Source organism: Durio zibethinus, chromosome 14 (assembly GCF_047325235.1).
Source record: "Durio zibethinus cultivar Kanyao isolate XHJ-2024 chromosome 14, ASM4732523v1, whole genome shotgun sequence".
In the NCBI taxonomy this organism is placed as follows: domain Eukaryota; kingdom Viridiplantae; phylum Streptophyta; class Magnoliopsida; order Malvales; family Malvaceae; genus Durio; species Durio zibethinus.
The window spans coordinates 13,813,664-13,828,295 of record NC_143175.1 but is presented as its reverse complement, the minus strand read 5'-3'; the positions used below and the strand labels follow the sequence as shown (position 1 = coordinate 13,828,295).

At 24.7% G+C, this 14,632-nt stretch overlaps 1 protein-coding gene across 1 annotated transcript; it reads right to left on the bottom strand.

Moving 5' to 3' along the window:
- Positions 1-619: 619 nt before the first annotated feature.
- On the bottom strand, positions 620-3,466 carry LOC111295255 (uncharacterized). Its single transcript, XM_022888678.2, has 4 exons — positions 2,960-3,466; positions 2,561-2,832; positions 1,120-1,265; positions 620-904 (listed from the first exon to the last, which is right to left on the bottom strand). Exons 1-3 carry the CDS (start codon positions 3,234-3,236, stop codon positions 1,200-1,202), a joined length of 615 nt encoding a protein of 204 aa, XP_022744413.2. The 5' UTR covers positions 3,237-3,466; the 3' UTR covers positions 620-904; positions 1,120-1,199.
- Positions 3,467-14,632: the final 11,166 nt, after the last annotated feature.

The following is a 14,632-nucleotide window of genomic DNA, read 5'->3' as shown; positions in this document are numbered from 1 at the left end:
GAGAATAATTCTCTTTGGACCATAACAAGATTTTGTTTAATAGTATTTGATTAGCAATAACTTTATTCTTCCAATTGACTTTCATGAGTTAGGCATGCGCCCAATGAAAGAAAGAAGGGTAGTAGGGTAAGTTTACAGAAAGCCAGAAAATTAACAGAATGGTTGAGGGGGCTACGGCTGATGGTAGACTTTGCCTGAATCTCTTAAGACAGTAAGAAAAAGTTTTTCTGAACATGCATTTCTCTTAGTTCCTTGTTTTAGGTTTTTGTATGATGACCGGCAAAAACTTATGTAATAGATAATAGAATTACTGCTATTGCCACTTGTTTAACTTATTATGCAACTCTGCTGAATGCTTAATTATATTTTCTTTTTTATGGAGAGACCTTTTGTTCATTTCACCATGAACTTCATAAGAAACCCCATTGTTGGCAATCATCTTTCATGATACGCCTTTTGTTTCTGCCGCCTTCTACTTGTATTCATTAGCTTACTATTCCTAACTTTGAATAGAGCTATGAATGCAGTCCTGAATTTCATGAAATCTCTCCAACCCGTTCTACTATGGACGCCATTGAAATTATGGTATTAAATATATTTCCACACAATAGAAGAAAGGTCATGAAAAGGCCTTTGGCCAATTTCTTTTTCTTTTAAATATTTTTATGTAATACAAACTGTACACTCAAAATCATGAATGTTGGATCTATCCTCAAAATCAAAGCCTCTACATGGTGATATACAATCATCAACTACATAAATTTGTATACATACATACATACATACATATATATATATATGCAGTAAATGATTTCATCTATTTGTTTATGGGGGATTTATGCTGCTGCTACCCAGCTGTTTAACTTTCTTTGATTTCCAGGTGACTGATTTGTTTTGGATATATCTGCAAAAGGAAAAAAAACCAGAATGAAAAAGCGTGAGTTAGTTATCTGATGTTGTTGAATATAAATAACATATGAAATATCAAGCTGGTTTGGCGTCTGGTTTTTTTTTTTTTTTTTTTAAAGGTTGGTTCATGGCTTCGTTTGCAACAAGATAAAAAGGATTACACTTTTTTTTTTTTATTTGTTCAGACAAAATGGTCAGTGAGTTAATTACCTGAAACCGGGCATAGAAGAATGTCTGAGCCAAAAGGGTAGACTTCTCATATGGAAATCCTTTCATTTTTAATTTAGTATTTACTTCACTCTTTGTACTTGGAGAATCTTCTGATACCTTGGAAACCCATTCTTGCAGGCTGAAATCTGTAAACATAAAAACATCATTTATAAATTTTAATTCAGTTTTCATTAACATCTTTGTTTGCTTAAATCATCTATTTCTAGTTGAAAGATTGAAAGACTTGATAGCTAAGCTTTATATTTACTCGAACTCAGGTGCGTGCCGTATCTAGCAATGCGTTTGACATGGATATGTTTCTTTTTTTTAAAAGTTTTTTCATATATTTAGAAGGTCGGTCCATCAAATATGTGTCGATACAGATACTTGAAAAAAAAAGTAGAATCGGAGCAACATAAGCCTTAGCGGGGTTATTCTTCTAATTATTTTTTGAATGTGAACACTAGACAATACAAAAGTTGCTTTCCCAGAGGATAGCATGTGATTAGGATTAGCAAAAGGTTCCTCTAAGTTGCTTCTTTGAAAGTATTTTTCTGTCTTTGCCATGTGAATAGAATAAGTAGCTGGAATTCGATTTTGGAAAAGGTAAGCAGAAGTGAGCTTTAATGACCAACAACTTTACTGCACACGGCTTCTACTAGCAAAATTAGGAGGAATTAACCAGAGAAAGAAATTTCGATTGCAAAGTGAATTCTAAACATCCATATATTCTGATGTAAACATAGGATGAATGTGGGCACAGTTGCAAATGGTATATGCCATGTGGTCAAATATGGCATAAATTCAGTGCCCCATCTTTATGGACGGCGGCCCATGTCCAAGATTCGATGTATTTGTTTTTCCTTGGAATTTAAAAAAACATGACATGGTACCCTCTCAAGTCTATAACATAGGGTAACTTAAAAAAGGTCGCCCTTTTGTTTCTAAAGCTCAGATTAAACAGAATTGCAGCAGTCAGCATAAAAACTGCAAATAGGTGCATCCAGAAACCACAAGTGGGTTTGGCATTAACGCCGGGTAACAAAATTTGTGAGGTCACTCTCAGTTTTTAGCTTGCCTCTACAAGATATCCTAAAATTAGGCACTACCCAATGAAATTAAAAGATATTTAAACAGCTGACCTTCTAGAAGCACAAAATTCCAACTTTCTACAGTTTTGGTGTAAATTGGTGGACCAAATGAAATTTCCTTTTGCTCTTTCATTACAAGCACCTAAGATGAGACAATCAACGGTCCTGATTTTCCTATGCATCTAGTGCTTTATATTATAATTCATTGTGTTAATTATACCCTTTTAATTTGCTACTTTATTTAATTAATTGATAACTTTCCTTCTAATAATTAATTGATAACTTTCCTTCTAATTTATTAGATTACATCTGAAAGTCCTTACTGTCATGGAAATGGAGAGAGAACTTACAGCTTCAATGTCAATTTTGTAGACAAGGAGTTTTCTTCTTTCTCTGCAACTTGTTCTATATGCCACAATTATATGGGCAATTGCCAAGGCCAGCGAACAAATGAAAAGAGTAGTTTCCATGGCTATAACATACACTTCTCTAGGAACACTCGAACTGAACACAAATGAAGCTTTTAATGAAACAAAAATCAAAGATGAAACAGAACAAATCATTGTAATTCCCAGATAAGGTCCCCTGGAAAGTCTTGGCCCATCACAAAAACTATAAACACCTGCCAAAAAACAACAACAAAAACCAATCAAACAAAACTTACAAAAGTCTTGGCTGGAAAGAAACAGTGATAAAAACCATAGTATTTGGTTTAGTTTTTTTAAGTATTTTATTTTTTGGTTACTTACAGATTATAACAGCTGATCTGATGATAGATATGAGGGGGATATCTATGAGAGAGTATCGAAAATCATAGTTGCTGAAATGGGAAGAGAGGGTTTTGAAAGATAAAGGAGAAGGAGAAAGGTAAGCAGAAAGCAAAGCAGAAGGCAAAACGGTATCAGCAATAACAAGAAAAACCGGTGCAGAAAACATAAGAAAAGAAATCACCATAGTGATCAAGAAAAACACAGTTTTAACACCTCTCCAAATTCTTCTTGATTTCTCTTCCTTTGAAAAACCCATCTCTATTTGTTCAACTTTTTCTTTAGGGAAGGTGTTGGGGCTAGAAAAACCAGAGATTATGTACAAAGAAAAAGGCTTGAGGTTTGAAGAGGAAAATTAGAGCTTAAAAAAAAAAAAAAAGAAGGTTCAATGTTTTGACCGGACTTGTCCTGTGGAGGCAAGTGATGACAAAGACGTCGGAACTTTACACGCGGAAACAACTGGTCAATTGGATTAGAGGGAGGCGCCTTGTTAACGGAAATACCCATATACAGATTTTTAAAGGCCAATTAACGAGATTTTTTAGCGTTGTTATCTTTTTTTTTTATGCGTTGATAGTGTTATTTCTTAATTTTATTTGAATTTAATCTTTTTTCCAAAGCTTTTAAATGTATTTTTTATATTTATTTAATGCATTAAAATTTTAATTTTAAAATACTTTTCACTTAAATCAAAATCTAAAAAAAAATAAAATATTCAATTTTAAATTAAACGTTTAGATTATTACTTAATTTATGATTAAATATTTTAATTTATATAAATAAAAATTAAAAATTATTTGTTATCAACTCGTAATAATATAAAAATTATTTTAATAAAAATTGAGATATTAAATATACGAGCCTTAACGTTTAAAAATCATTACAAATAAAAATAATACGAAATCAAGTAGAATCAAGTTTCCTACAAAAAATACCAGATGAAAAGGTTCTTCTTTTCCTTTAAGCCTATTTCATTTCCCTTCTTTATTATCCTTTCTATTTGAAACTTAGAGAATTTAGAGTTCATTGTAAGTTTCAATTTTATTGAAATTAGGGAAAGAAATTGAAAAAAAAAAAAAAGAAAATTGAAATGCTAAAGAGGAAGAATTTCAAAAAACAAAAAAAAGAATCATCCAACAAGATGAAGGAGATAACCCTACCACCAAATCAAACGATGAAGAAGACAGAAAGTAATCTCTTTTTTCACTTTTTAATTAAATTAGGATTTTTCTTTTAAATTTTTTGTTTTGAAATTTTAATTTTGGAAATAGAAGACAAAATGGAAATGAGTTAAAAAAAAAACATTAGAATGTACAGATTGATGTTAGAGGAAGCGACATTCTTGCAAAAATAGAGGGAGAGGAAATTAGGAATCCTTGCAATTTCTATGATGCAAACTGGAAGCATCTTCGCTAAAGTTATTGAAAAGGGCGAACTTGATAGAGAAAAGGATAAGTTTGTTTTTCAAGACACCTTCCCTCGAGAAACTGTCGTCTTGGATGGACATCCAAACATAATATTAAAATTTGAGATTCTTGATGACAAAAATTGTTTGGGTTAATAATAAATCTTAAACTTAAACGTTGTCTGAATGATTTGGATAAAGTAAATATGCTTTGCGTGATTTTAGATCTTTGGATTTTTTGTTTTTGTTAATAATTTTCTTTTTGTCATTGGTTTGATAATAGTTGATAAATATATATTTTTATTGAATACTAAAAAGAAATTCAAATCAGCATTAAAGTATCAAATCAATTGACTTTTAATTTTTTTGGTGCATAATTTCACATTTTAATTTCTATTAAAAAAATTTTATATTATTATAAATTAATAATATTTAATTATTATTTATATATATTAAAACGTTTATTTACGACTTAAACAGGCAACCAAATTTTTAAGTTTATTTGATAAATATATTTATTTTTTTATTGAATATTAAAAAAAAAACAACTAAATCAACATTAAAGTGTCAAATCAATTGATTTTTAATCTTTTCATGCATTATTTTGGTGTGTATCTTTCATATTTTAATTTTTATTAAAAAAATATTTATATTTTTATAAATCGATAATATTTAATTCTTATTTATATAAATTTAAATATTTATTTTTAAATTAAACAATCAACCAAACACATTTAATTTCAAATTTCAAATTGAGTATTGAACCAAAAAAATTATTAAATTTTAGTATTTCATGTTACATCATTTTGTCTAGAAAAAGAGACTTCATTTAAGTGCATACAAATACAAATAAAAACATGATAAGTGAAAATTGGAATGAGATAACGATTTTATAAGTATTGGTTTATAGAAATATTTACGTTTGTATCACTTACAATTGATTGTTATTCGGTTTTTTGTGTGAATTTAACTAAAATTCAATTTTAATTATCTATTCAATTTAACAGGCGGATATGGTGGAACCGACTGTTTAGGATCATGTGATCACGTGCAGAAAATTTTCCTCGAGAATCAATAGATTTTTTTTTAATCGTGATTTCTAAAGGGGTGTTTCTAAAAAATTTTTAATTTAACAATTTAAAATACCCAAAATGAGATTAACTTCTTTTTAACCTTTCAAATATTTCCCACTTATTACCATGCAAATTTGTCCTTATGCTTATAAAACAGTGAGGTTGGTACTAATTAAAAATAAAAAATATTTAGTTTATTATATAATTAATTATATCAATATTTTGCTATACATCAAACAACTTCAAAAGAAAAACATTTCATCCTTTGTTTCCTTCTAGAAATAGTCTAGGATTACCACCTATCAAGTCAATGTTAGAGAAGGAAGTAAAATGAATAAATATTTAAAATTTGGCCATTTTACGGAGTTTGTCAAGGTTATATGTATAATAATTATAGCATCACCAACCATATATTGATATATTTATTTATTTGATATACAGTTTGAAAATTTTGAGGTTCACAGTTTGGACTTTGCATATAATTTTTGACCTGGGAAGGTCTGAATTTTTCAGCCTTGTTGAGCTCATGCATTGACTATATAAAAGCTTTTTAACATTTTGTTTGCAATTGAATTGCTGAATAATTATTTAATTAACTAATGTTCAAATTAAAAAGGTACACATGAAAGTTCCATCCATGGACCTTTTTCTTTCTTCATTGATCGTTGTTTTGAAATTGGATAGAATAGTTGGATAAAGACAATGCAAACGTCTTTTCTATAATATTTTATATTTGGAGAGTGTTTGGTATAACATAATTGACTTAAAAATTATAATAATTTATACTCAGTAATTATATAGTAGTAATTTAAAAATTTTTGGTAGTAGTAATCTTAAATTATTGGGGTAATAAGATTATTACCTTATGGAGTGATCTAATTATCAATTTAAAGAATGAAGGAGTTTTACTATTATAAAAAAATAATTTTAAATATTATTTTTTGATTAATTTATTCTCATGAAAAATATAATTAACATTATCTCATAAAGCTAACCATTAAAATTTTTTAAAAAATTTTGATTTTTAAATCACTCATTCTAAAAAAATTTATGTTATAAATTTATTTTGGTTAAAAAAAAAGATAATAAATTTATTTAATAATTTTTTATTAATTATTTTTATAAAAATTGATTTATACTTTATAGTTTTCAATAAACTAACATATAACTATTTTATAAATTGTTAATTTGATAAATATCAAATAGTTTACTTTTTATAAGATTATTTTAGATATTTTATATTATATAATTTTTTCATATAATACTAAATATAACGATTTTAAAATATTAATAATTTATAATATTATATCAGATTTAATAATTTAATTTTATTGATGATCAAATGATTTTAATGATCTTATCATCATGATAAGTAGACCACTAGTGATCTAAAAAATTATACTAAACACTATCTTTGTGGATGTATTGGGATAGAATTAATGTGCGATGTTTTTATTAATTACTCTTTCTAATTTTTCCTATAGCTACTCCTTTCCTTCATTTAAAGCTGCTCTTTGTACTATATGGTAAAGATTGAATACCCTCTTAATGTCTTTAAACAAAGGCAAAAGACACCCCCCCCCCCCCCAAAAAAAAAAAAAAAAAAAAACTATTTTCAGTAGGTTGACACTTCCCTAGCTATTAGGATATAATTGTCCTATAAATTGTGTATACTAAATTACTTATCTCCATTTTAAAATTTCTTTGGCCCAAAAACTTTTTAAATTTAAAATTTATTTGATATTTAATCGCTTTTCTTTTATTTTAGGTAAAACAATATGAATAATTAGCAACTACGTTTTGTTTCAACGACAAGGAAATCTAAAATCTTTGAATTTTAAGTTTAAATTTCATCATTTGCAAGTTTCATCTACTTAAAATGTTTATTGATTGTTGACTTGTTGTATATTGAAAAATTATTTAATTATTATTATAATTTTTACTGATATATATATATATACTTTCATAAAAAAACAAATTATAAATAATTCATGGTTTGTCAAGGATCATATGATAAAGACCTTTATCTGTGAAATTTCATGTATAAAGAGAATCATACCATTTTGTTAATTACATGTTTAATTTGACCGAGGAATTTCCAATTTTTTCTCTAAAGTTAGTTGGAGGAGCCAAGCAGCCCTTAAGAAAAAAAAAAAAAGGGATTTGGTCAAAATCCAAATGGATGGGTTGATATATTTGGACTTTTCTAGGGAGGTATCTTCCTTATTGGACAAGTAGTCGAGTAGAATTGCCCATGAAAGCCGGCCTTGGCGAGGCTAACAGTCAACCTTCCACCAAAACTTCCCGGTTTCTATGTCATCAGCACACACAGACACACGGATCATGAGGCCTACACGAGAATCATCTGAATCCTTCTCTAGGTTAGGTGTAATTAAAAGAAATTAAAAAAAAAAGTTTTCGAGGAAGGAATGATGATCATGATATATATTTTTAATAATCCCATTTTACATGATAATTAATCAATTAAGATTAAAATTAAATTTGTCTATTTACTATGGATTAATACTGAATTTTATCTCTTACTTTAATTTCATTGAATTCCACTAATATATTTTTCAATTTTGTTGATTTTTAAATAAAAATTTATGAAATTGAACAAAATTTGCTAATTATATTAATGAAATATTCTATGAACTATTTCAATTTCGTTATTTTTTTTGAAATCTACAAAATTGAAGATATAATGGTAAAATTCAACATTAAACCATAATATAGTAACAAATTTAACCTCGATCTCATTAAAATATTTCATAGTTAATTAATCATAATTTTTTTTTTTGGGGGGCCAAGATCATGAGAGGTAAATATTAAAATCATGATGCTTCTTGACTCAATAATTATATCAAGTAGCCTTTTTAAGACAGGAAAATATTATTCGCAAGTAAGAGTTAGAATATGCTAAATTTTGCTTACGAGGGGAACATCCCAAGAGAAATGGCAATTATTTGATTACTTGGTGGACTATGAAAGAGCGGCTGATTTGGATATGCTCATAGCATTTTGGCTTAGTGTTTACCGCCTCAGTTACTATCTTTCCAAGCCAAAAACTGCTTTGCATTAACTTACTTTAGGTTTCTAATAATAATTATGAATATGGATTTCATCAAAATTTAATCAATTACGCATCTTAATTTATCCATATTTTCTATATTTTTTGGGACTCTGCTAAGAGATAAGGTCGAGCGTTCTTGAAGCTTGCTTTAGAAGATACCAGTATTAAAAACTGTGGCCCCTTTTCCCTTATGGATGAAGTATGTAAGGCTTAAGGCATTGGATTATTGATATGGAAGATTCACACGTCTTGCACGCGGAGAGAATAGGGTATTTTGGAATATGATGGATTTTGTTTTGATATATATATATATATGCTTTCTAGAAAGCAGGTGGGGATTTCAATCACATCGGATTTGCAATTTTTTTTTTAATAATACGATGAATTGTATTTTCAATTTTTTTATAGTTATTTTTTAGATAATTTGAAAAGTTTTTTCTATAATATCCATATTATACATTTAAAATTTAACTTCGAAAATAATTTTTATAAAAGTCGAATTTTGATTGATAAAATCCAAAATTTTTATTTTCGCTTACAACTCTTGTAAGGCTTACCACACACACTTTTTCGTTTGAAAATTGACTAAAAAATTCATGTCACCTGTTACGTCATACAAGGAGCCACTTCTTATCGTTGAAGATAGCTTTGTTTTGTTTTGTTTTTTTTTAATTAAAATATACAAGTAGCCGCTCAATTTAAAAGATTTTTTAAAAATAATTATTTAAATATTAGTTTTTTAATTTTTTACTCAATCTTAATAATTAATCACGTGTTGATGACAGTGTCACATCCAGTATCAATGTCACATGAAATTATTAATAAATCATGTAATACCAATTAGTATTATAAAGTTTAAAAAATAAATAAATTTTAGTCACTTAATTTTTAAAAAATTTTTATTTTGATTACTCAATTTTAAACATTTATAATTTGATTACTAACAAATAAATTATCAAATTTTATAAAAAAATAAAAATAAGATTTTTATATTTTATTGCATAGAATTAAATTATAAAACTTCTATTTTGTTGTAATTATACTATTCAATTTATAAAAATGAAAGAATAGTATCCACTTGTAAAAATTACTAAAATAATATTACTTCAAATTTTTGTCATTTCGTTTATTTAAATAAACTCAATTAAGTATTTCATATTTCATAATGTGAAGATTTAGCTTTAATTTCATATAATAAAATATTAAAATAAATATAGATAATAAATTTAGTGATTAAATTGTTATAAAGTTAAGTTGAGGGTGACTTCCAAATATTAATAATTTCATAAGCATTGGTGACCAAAATGTAAAAATTTAAAATAATTACTTGAATTTATTTGAATTAATTGAATGACAAATATTTGAAATAATAATATTTTAGTAAATTTAGTAATTGATTAATATTCTTGTGTTTTTTAAATTTAAATGGTATAATTATAATAAAATAAAAGTTTATAGTTTAATTTCATACAATAAAAAATATTGAATGTTTATTTATAATTTTTTTATAAATTTCAATGATTTATTTATCATTCTAGTATACTTCGATAGGTAACATAAATAATATAATAATTTATTATATTAACTTTTCATAAACATTGGTGATCAACTTATTATAAATTTATGTTGACAAATGACTTATTGACAATAAAGATCAAAATATTAATAAATTTCATATTTTATAATGTCAAAGTTTTAATTATAGTAAATTTATGTTATCTACATTTCTTTTAATATTTTATTGCATGAAATTAAAATTATGAATTTTTATTATAGTTATTTATTGCAAGAAATTAAAATTATGAATTTTATTGTAATTAGAATATTGACATTATGAAATATGAAATATTTACTTGAATTTATTTAGATGGATTAAATCAAAAAATAATGCTATTTTAGTAATTTTGACAATTGGATAATATTCATCAATTTTTTAAATTTAAATAATATAATTACAATAAAAAACTTATAATTTAATTTTGTGCAATAAAAATATCAATGCTTGTTACTATTTTGTTATAAAAGTTGAATTATTTATCAGTGATCAAATTGAAATTTTTAGAGTTGAGTGACCAAAATAAAAATTTTTTAAAAATTAATTGATCAAAATTAATAATATTTTTTTCAAAATTTATAATGCTATAGTAGCAATGATATTTGACAACGATTGTAGTGGTGCCGCATCAACACATTGTTAGTAATTAAAAGTTGAGTGACAAAAAAACTTACTCTAAGTGATTAAATTAAAATATTAATATTTAAGTTATCATTTTAAAAAAAAATTCCCAAAATTGAATGGTTATTTGTATATTTTACAAAAACCCCTAAAATTGAATGGCTATTTGCATATTTACCCTATTTTTTATACCCATTTCCTTTTAATCCTTTTGTGTTAATATAATAATCTAAGCTATTGACGTACTCATAAACTTCAAAACTAAGATTTCTAACGATATAATGTAAATTCAAATGTCTATTTCAATTAACATAATGAAATATTGAATTCGTGTTTATTTCTTTATCTATATTACTCGGAACACAAAATATTTTTCTCATCTTTCCTCAACTAATCCTTGATATCTATAAAGGTAGTTATATGATAATCTTTTTTTTTTCCCATCTTAACTGTGTTGGTCATTTGATGGTTTCTCCTTCCTAGAATGGATCACCTAATCCAGATAGTTTCGCATGAAAAAACCAAAAAAAAAACCAAAAATAACTTAATTAAATCCAAATAGGAAAGGCAATTTGATACATATACGATGGATTTTGATTTAACTTTATCTTTTAAAATTATTTTATTTTAAATCAATTATTAGATAACAGTGGCTAAAAAAAATCAGGATCAAATTGAAGTTTTAAGCAAATCTAATTTGATATATAAAAAAATATTTTTAATTAATTATATTTATTTTTATATTTATTTAATTTTATATTTATATTAAAAAATAATATTTTATTAATTTTAAATTAAATATAATTTTATATAATATTAAATCAAATTTAAATATAAAATCAAATTAAATTAAAATATCATATATATAATTGAATCGAATTTGAAACAAATAAAGACCTACATCGAACTAATCCATTAGCTTCTGTAGATCCAAACAAGAGAACAAAATGAAAAGCATCTTTCCGCCTCAAAATGAATATTGTGGGCTTTTGCCTTTTTTTTTTTTTTTTTTTATTTCCTTATCAACGAGGTGCAAGGCCAAGAGTTTGATATAAAAAAATCAATGTTCTACATCACGTGCTCGTACTAAAGATTAGGCTATTGGAATATGACGAATTTGCTTTAATTCTTTTTTGTAAAAGAAATCATAATAATATATTTATTAAATTATAATATACATAAAAATTTGATAAAATTTGTTTCCATAAACGCTTAGTGGATGATTTATAGACAAGCAAGAAAATCTCTTAAATTTCTCTCTATAATGATATGTAAGATATTTATAAAAAATTATATATTTAAAATTTATTTAATTATCCAAAAATTTTAAATTTAGGTAGAAAATCAATTCAATTATTTTTAAGTTACTAACAATAAATCTAATTGAAATATATTATTCTTTTTAAAATAAATTTCCAAATAATCTTAAATATATATATCTTTTTCAATTTAAAATTTTCAAATAGAGTAATATATTATCATTTAAAATAGGTTTCCTAATAATATAAATAGATGTTTTTTTTTTAAATCTAAAAATATCAAATGTAATTATAAAATAGACTTCTTAATAATTTAAATATATGTTATTTTGAAATTGAAATTTTAAAATATAATTTTTATTTTTAGAGATTTCATGATAATTCTTTATTGTTTGATTATTTTTTAAATTTAAAAAAGATCAAATATCACATACATTAAAAGATAATTTATTCTTTAATGGTAATCTTAATGTTAATTCTTTTTTTAAAATTTTTTTTCAACCTTTAAGCTTGCAAAAAAAAAAGGCTTTTAACTTGTGAGATGCACAATTTTTTATTATTATTTTTAATAACTTTCTTATATATGAGATGCATAATTTTTTATTATATTTTTTTTATAAAATGTGCATTAACATGTTAAAAAACTAAAATCAATGTTTTTTTTTTGAAGATTTTATGAAAAATTTGAATATTTTGTTTGTTCGATAAAGTGTGCATGAATCTTATAGAAATTTTTTAACAATTCATGAATGTTGGAGTGGAAGTAGAAAATCGATCAAACATGATAATAACTTTTCTGAAATATTTTCACAATTGGTGGTAAAATCTATTGACTTAATTGTTTAAGTATTGGTTATTGGTTTTATTTATTTATTTAAAAAAATGTATAGGTTTGCTTTTAATTATTGATTTTGTTGCGTTTTTCTTTTATTTGTTTTTAAACAAAATTATAAATAAAGGTAAATGATTAAAATGTAGTATTAATTCTAACATAATTGTTTTATAAAAGTAAAATCATGTTTATTTATTAGAAAGTAAGTTTTTATAGCTTAATTATTTTATAGTATTATTGATTGGCTTTTTTCTTGAAAATGAAACGTTAGTTAAAGCTAAAAACAATTTTTTTTAACCTTTAAAATTGATTATAAAATCATGTGAATGAAAATTGACACCTAATTGAAACTTTTTTGCAATAAATTTTTAAAATAATTGTTTAAAATTTAATAATATTTTATTTCAGCTTTTACAGTAACACAATTTTTCATTAAACGTAAAATTTAAAACAAATATAAAAATTAATTTGATAAATCTTATAGATGTTGAAAATCAATATATTACTAAAACTTATGTAATAAATGTACATGCAAATAAGTTACCATGAATATTATTTAAAATAATTTTTCTAAATAAATAAAAATTATCTTAAAATTACATAAATTTGTAGGTGTATCAAAATGATTGTAAAATATGAAAAAGACATAAATTGAAAAAAATTAATTTGAAATGATGAAACTTTTTAATTTTTAATTTAATATTTTGTTGGTGTACTTAATAATACTTTTTATATATAAATCTTTTGAATATTTTATTTTTCTTCAAATATTATATAAAATTTGAATTTTTATCATTTTTTATTAAAAAAATTAATTTTATTATATTTTAATTATATTATTCATAGTTTACATATATATTGAATATTTAAGTGATTAAATAATATTAATTTACATATCTAAACACATTTAAATAAATAAAAATAATATGTATATTGTACAAGTAAAAAATTAGTTTAAAAATAAAGAAAAAGATTGTTTGTGTTAAGATTTGAATTTAAAATTTACTATATATAATCTTTTAAAAGTATTATATGAAATAATTTTGTTAAATTCCAAATTTTATTCTTATATTTTTTGGAAATGATGTTTGTTCTTACATTAAAGCTTGGTCGAAAGTTGAAATTAAGTGGTGGGGGATTTTATGACATGTTGCACATTTTAGATTTGAGGTGGCAAAGATTATAACACAAACTTTTTTGGTTAAGAAAATTGGACACAACTGACAACCAATTTGTGTGACCTTTACGGGCTTATGAGTCATGTAAGATGTGACCTTTTCATTAATTCAAGAGAAAATTTCCTTTTTTTTTAATAATTATTTCTCGTTTGGGTTTAATACTATAGAGCTAAAGAGTTTATTTGTTGTCTTACTCATAAGCCTTAGATATTTGTATTTGTTTTAACAACGAAATATACAATTTTATTATATCCATCATTTGACTTGCTGATCGATACATATATTTTCGATTTATTTGAATTCAAGAAGAAATTATGTATAGGCTTTTTTTTATCATTCGTTATTATGCAACGTCATACTGTTGTAGGCTTTTCTTTTACTATTTATTTTATATATATATATATATATATATATAAAATTGGGTAAATTAACCTTTAAGTTAAACAAATCTCTATTGGTTTCATAATGAGAAGTCAAGCCCTTAACTTGTGAATAAGAAAGCAAAGGTTGATAGAAATGGCCCATTAAGAAGAGATCACTGGCTCTAGCCCAGGTGGTCAAGTTCCGTGGTTTACACCCTAAATCCAGCTCCATTTTGTCCCATTAAGATTAGGAATGGGCTAACCAATAACAAATACTACGAGACGGTGCGTTTTGTC